General features: G+C 43.5%; 1 protein-coding gene across 1 annotated transcript; it reads left to right on the forward strand.

Annotated features, from left to right (window-relative positions):
- The first annotated feature begins 3530 nt into the window (after window positions 1-3530).
- Window positions 3531-5533, forward strand: LOC135476981 (uncharacterized). Its single transcript, XM_064757129.1, has one exon. The coding sequence runs from the start codon at window positions 3531-3533 to the stop codon at window positions 5328-5330; it is 1800 nt and encodes a 599-aa protein (XP_064613199.1). The 3' UTR covers window positions 5331-5533.
- The last annotated feature ends 683 nt before the right edge of the window (window positions 5534-6216 follow it).

Genomic DNA, 6216 nt, shown 5'->3' on the forward strand with positions numbered 1-6216 from the left:
TAAAGCCTTCCATGTCTATATTCTTGCTTATTATATAAGAAACAATAAAAGACAATGAGATTTGCAAAGTACAATTTAAGAAGCACTTCATTCAAGATGTTGGCATTTACAGTATCAGTATTTGACAGGTATCATTTTAGGAAATGTTGACGGTTTAAAATTTGGGCTTCGTATGAGAGTAGGTACAATTCGTCTGGACAGTTTCCGGAGTATATGCCAATGACAGGCTTCAATCTATTCAGATGTCGAGATGCACAATGCAATTCATATTTCTCATGGAAATTCACGTCTGAATCAATCAACTGGTGCGGAAATCTGTTTAAAGAAAGAAACGCCCGCTAGTTTATGCATAATCGGCAAACTGGTCGAAGCAAACAAAATTTGTTAAAAGTTGAAAATGCCCTGACAAGCATGTGGGAAAGCATTGTACATTCGTGCAATACAGTTTATGGCAAAAGAGGGGAATGATTTAAATACTAAATCTATTTAAATTATTCCCCTGTTTTGCCATAAACTGTATTGCACGAATGTTCCATGCCTACGCACATGCTTGTCCAGGGCATTTCCAACTTTTAACAGATTTTGTATGCGTCGACCAGTTTTCGAGAGATCGCACAGAGCTTTCTAAAGTTAGTTTTCTCTCAGAAACGTTAACAATGAAATATGTGGAGGCGTTAGGCTGATCAACTTGTCGCAAGGGGGCAATCGAAGGCGAACACCGTAAAATCGCCAAATTACTCGGGGTAACGGAATTCGTCGCTGCGCGCAATGAGCGTGAGGCTACCTAGGTCTTGATCCCCAGGGTGTGATTGCTGTGTGAGTGAAGGATGGCTCCTCTGTGGACCAGCGGCTGGGTCGATCTTAAGGTGGTTACGTCGGCAGGGAACATGACTATAACAATGAACGCTCGTTAGAGCCCTATCACAAACGGTCCAAGAAAGGAGGAGGGGAAAACAACGGAGCAATGCGCTGCCCAAACTGACAGCATTATCACGCCATCAACGACGATTTTCTGCAATTCGTGCTTGAGTGAAACGCGGAGTAACATCGGCAACATGATCGCCGCTTTGCGTAAAATTTGCTACAGTATCGAACCAACCGAATTCAATTTCGCCGTACCGCCGCATAAGCTAGAATCACAGTTCAGAAGTAGTCATCAGAAAGGCATCCCTAAAACGCCGGAAGCTCGCACAGACTTCGAAACCACTAGGGGTCTGACTCTCTGACATGATTCTCTGGATGAAAATATAAAATAATGACAGTGAAAACAACCTAACCGACGCGTTAGAAAATTTATTGAGGATTGTGTTTACCTAAAAACAGCTTTTATTTGTCCAAAACAGTTTTCACCGCCTGTAACCGTCCATTTCTGAAAAAAACCCCTAACTAGCATGAGATAATTTACCAGTGGGTCCTAACCTAAAACAGAAATGTTCAAAGCAAACTTTCATTTAGGTTTCTCCGAGAAATTTCCTCACGTAAACTAAGCACTGTGCAATGTATGTTCAGTTGTGTTCGGTGTCCTTTTAACCAGTCAGCCGACTCCCACGTACGTGCATCAGGTCGGAGAAGTGTAAGTCTCCAGAAATGGAGGTACAAATTGCTCGGTGTTTAATTTTGAACGTTTCCGATGTATGAAAATAAACTGTCAACTCGCTGGCTCATTGGTATATAGCGTTGTCTCGAATCAAGCACTAATTTGTGATATCAACTGACCAGGTTTTATAACAAGTAAAAAAAAAAAAGACACGCGAGGTTCCCTAACCTGTACATTGCTGCGCTATAACACTAGTTCAAGTGTGGGTCTTACACGTAGTTAGGCGAGAGAGTCTTACATTGATCTCCCTGCATGTAACCACAACATACTCACACATGGGTCTTAAGTTCCCGGACAAATGCATGGATGCTGCCAACTTTTGGCTGAAATGATAATTGCTAGGATGTATACCATGAGGAATTGTGATTCAACCACTCCCTGTCCATCGAAAATGTCGGTGCTATCAACTCGACGATGTAGTGTTGCATGCGATCTGAGCAGTTTAAACGTAATCTACCCTGAGGATTCGGGGGGTAATGTGATGCGTCCATGGCATTTGGGTGCTCTCACATTCGCCTAGTTTGGTTAACATCGGGTGATGTTTCCTGCTCTATCAAATAGTTTTAGCGGGTCAGTCTCAATGGGAAAACAAACAATTGTTCCGTGCATCATGGTTCGCATAATGACTCTGCCAGCGATGTCCAGCACACCTCTTTGTCAATAAACAGAGAACCCCATAGCGGATACTCCGCAGTATCTCTGACATTTCGAAACATCATCAACTAAAAGAGACTAATGTTGATGGAAATTACCGATGATTAAACGCACTGTAACTTGTCTGATATTGTAGACTTTAGTAACAAGAGCGACATCGGTTACAACCGCTGCCCATGGAATAAAGAGATGTCACAAAATCTCCATTGTACACGTTATCCCGGCACCAGTCATCATGGCTGATAAAAGCGTCTGTGGTTTGTTATTGGGCATATATTCTCATATTTTTGGTGACGGAGATAATAGGCATTATCTGAGATAGTAGGGACTGTGAGAGTAGTGATTAGCGTAAACACCAGGTAAAGTTTACCTGTTTGTTTGAAACTCGAATATCCCCAAACTTAGCGTCCGTATAGTGATATTGGCGAAGATTACAGGGATTGTAGTGACTATACAGCAATCGTCCATCATGTTATTAGAACAGAACCATGCAAATCAGAGATGCTGTAAAACATTTGCTCCTAGTCTGGCAATGTTCAAGTTTTGTTTTTAGTCGTAGACAGGTATTCTACGATATGAAGTAATATATTTTTAAAGGTATGAGTTGAGGTATGGGGCTTTCTCAGCATGAAGTTGGTATTCATGTTTAGGTCAAACTTTCCAAATATTATCTTTGGCTGTTAGCATACTATTTTATGATTTTTATGCCACATTTTCATCTGTATGTTCATTTATTAGGAACCCACCCATGGTGCTTGTGTAAGCATGTGCGGTGCATGCTGAATATTTATGATGTCGTACCTAGTCTAGAACTCAAGGGTGTCACCTGGTTAATTAGTATTATCCGGACAAACGAAAATCAAACGATTTCCTAGAACATCGTTTCGGCTACTTTTGTTGTTATGTTACAACCGACTTGGGGGGATGTTATAGTTGACCTGTGACTGCACAGGAAGAGAACATAATTACAGAAAGTGTTACCGCAATTAAGCACGTGCCATATGTTATTACGACGAAGAGTAAGAAGGTATGAGCAAATTGACCTTTGTTATGGGTCTTGTTTCTTGAGGATTTCCCATCAGTAAAGTAATTATTTCTGTTTATCTGTTGTAGATATCCTGACGCCGATGTGCCTATGCGTGTCACCATGGAGTCTTTGACTGTACCCCGTCTTCTACCATTGCCCCTACTACTATGGCTCGTGGAGTACGTCCTCTCGGATTGTCAGTACCCGGAGTTTGTCCAGAATCGGGGCCGTAACGAACACCACTGGGTGGGCATGTATTCCTACAGCGAACATCTCACCACAAAGTTCACCGGAGGAGACATGAAGGCTTCACATTGCCGGCAGCTCAATGATTGCCATGTCTTCGAGCGGATGTGCCTGGAGAGTTATGGGAACAACGTGTTTCTCGTGGCGCACCATGAGACCCACCCCGACACCTTCATGTGCATGCAGTTCCTCAAGCGGAGTATTGGCGTTGTTCAGTTGAAGACGTCACGGCAGAGCAACAGGCCAAGTCGTCATCTGTGCCAGGACATGAAACTCGACTCCATTCCGCTGATCTCAAGCAAAGGTTACTACGATACGGCAATTCCGTGTCCTCTAAAAGGAGGCTTTGATGTGACCATTTACGATTCCGACATGTCTCAGCTGTGTCCTGATAGCGTCATCCCTATACGCTTGGAAAGCGAGTGTGAGAAGAACGAGGGAATGCTGTTCAAATTCAGGAAAACAGAGTGCATTCATCAGCATTTAGCGATGAAACCGGAACAGAAATTGTTCTGCATCGCCACCTGGACGGACGGTCGGTATAAGTTCGTGGTTCTCCGGGATGATTCGTCGTTCCGGACTTGGTGCCTTCGCTACTCGGTCGCCGAGGGCGATAAGGATCGCATATTGGCCTACTTGTTCATGGATTTCGTTTGCGATCCGACCGATCGGATTACAGAGAGTACAAAATACCTAAGGCTGGAGATGACCCGACGTGGACTGATCTCTTTATGCATGGACGAATTCCATCACTGTTACGCAGACAAGATGTACTTGTGTCACTCCGACATGAAGCCTCACTGCCCGTTGTCCTGCGGCATGTGTAATCCCCACGGTAAGGTGCATAACTGCCAATTCGACAAGACGTACCACGGCACATGGATGCAAAGTACGAGACACGGCAACCGGAAAATTTCCGTGTCCGCTAATGAACTACGTATTGAAGGAGAAGGCCGGTACACGTGTGTGCGCTTTGACAACTCTACCACCGACAGGGCTCTCAGTTTGCTGAGGATTTTTGAGAACGGTTGTTACCCGCGCTTTGTGTGTGCTCAGTTCGATAGGCCTGCCCCGTCCGTGCTGCACTACCGCCTTGGTAGCAGTATCGTGTGGCCGATATTCCGTCAAAAAAACCCATACCAGCTGATTTGCTCGGAGAAAAATTTCCGCTCAGCCTTGGCGCGACACCCCGGCGGCGTGCCTAACCTTCAATATGAGATCCCGCAAAAGTCCCAGACCAGCGTCGTAAGTTTGAACGACGAGCAGGCTGTGTTTTGTAATTTGTCCGTGGAATTCGCAGCCAAAATCGCCTTCGTAGATCAGTTTAACTGTTCGGGTTGCCTCAGTCAAGAGAGCGCCGGTACTTCAGACCGCCTCGCTGTGCACTATAACAACTGCTCCCATAAACCGGGCTACTTGGAGTATTTGTGTTTCGCTTCTTTTAAATCTATCGGCACTTACGATCGAGTTCTAACGAGAATTGTAGGAACCAAGGAACGCTATTTCTGCTGGGTGTTTGTGTCCACCGAAAAAATTTTGATCCTTCCCGGATCTGAGTGTAGCCCATTTGATGCCGAATTGGCGTTGAGGGGTCATCTGCCGCCGAAGGATATCTTAACACTTTATAGTTCAACAAACGGTACGCTTTGTGACGCCATTCAGTCAGATCAAGACAGTTTCGTCAGAATCCCTCCCAACATGCAACAGACTTCCGCTTCTGACGCTAGACAGCCAATGTCCTTTTATCATGTCAAAATATTTATTCTGGTTTCATGTGTTGTAATTCATCGGCCTTTCTTCTTGTGATCAACTCAGCTGGACAACGGAACATAAATTCAAACTATTTTAAGTTACATTTGAAAAGTTTTAACATTTTTACTCTTGCATATGCGGAACATAATCTACGAAGTATAAATGTTGGAACAAATTGACATTGTCTTGAGTTATAAAAGCCCAAATGTTAAACATTGAACATGGCCAGCTTTGTATCAATTTCACTATGTGTAAGGATGGAGTTTACAATTTTTATTTATGAAATAAATGGTAATTTTTTTTCAAATTTTTCAAAATACCCTGTAGGGCTCATTTTGTCTAAGATATTAAATGTTTGAATATATACGTCATTGTATATATCTATAGATAACGCCGTTACATAAAATAACAACAAAATTTACAAGCATGTACCACAAACTATACCCAGGAGGGTTACATGATATGTGAAAGAAGATTTGTGTTGATTGTGTGTTTGTTGTGGGAGATGGGTGTGTGTATAGGGTGGTGTCATTTTAAACAATATTTCAATTACATCAACTTGCCGGTGACCGGCCTCCATGTCGACATTTCCACAGACTTCTATCCTACAATCTTATTAGTTGTTAGAGCGTCCATTCCGAAGTGGGAAGACCCCGGTATCAAACCCAGGTGGGGTCATACCAAAGGCTTTCAAGATAGTAATTGCTGCTGCCTTGCTTGGTGTTCAGCACTGAGACGTTAGAACAAGGAAACATGACTAGTTGTCCCGGTGTCAGTACAAGGTGACAATGTGGTGTGTTATGTCTGGTGGTTTCGGCATAATACTTCAGTAGGGGTAGCACTTTGGCGGCAGGGTCTCACCCTGCCACTAAAGGGACACAATATATGTACACACGCCTAACAACTCCTCGTCGTCAAATGACTGAAAAATTGTTAAGTT

The sequence above is a fragment of the Liolophura sinensis genome, chromosome 10 (genome assembly GCF_032854445.1).
Source record: "Liolophura sinensis isolate JHLJ2023 chromosome 10, CUHK_Ljap_v2, whole genome shotgun sequence".
NCBI classification, from domain to species: domain Eukaryota; kingdom Metazoa; phylum Mollusca; class Polyplacophora; order Chitonida; family Chitonidae; genus Liolophura; species Liolophura sinensis.

Excerpts from the sequence above, each read along its gene's own strand:
- LOC135476981 (XM_064757129.1), top strand. The coding sequence starts at position 3,531 with ATGTATTCCTACAGCGAACATCTCACCACAAAGTTCACCGGAGGAGAC.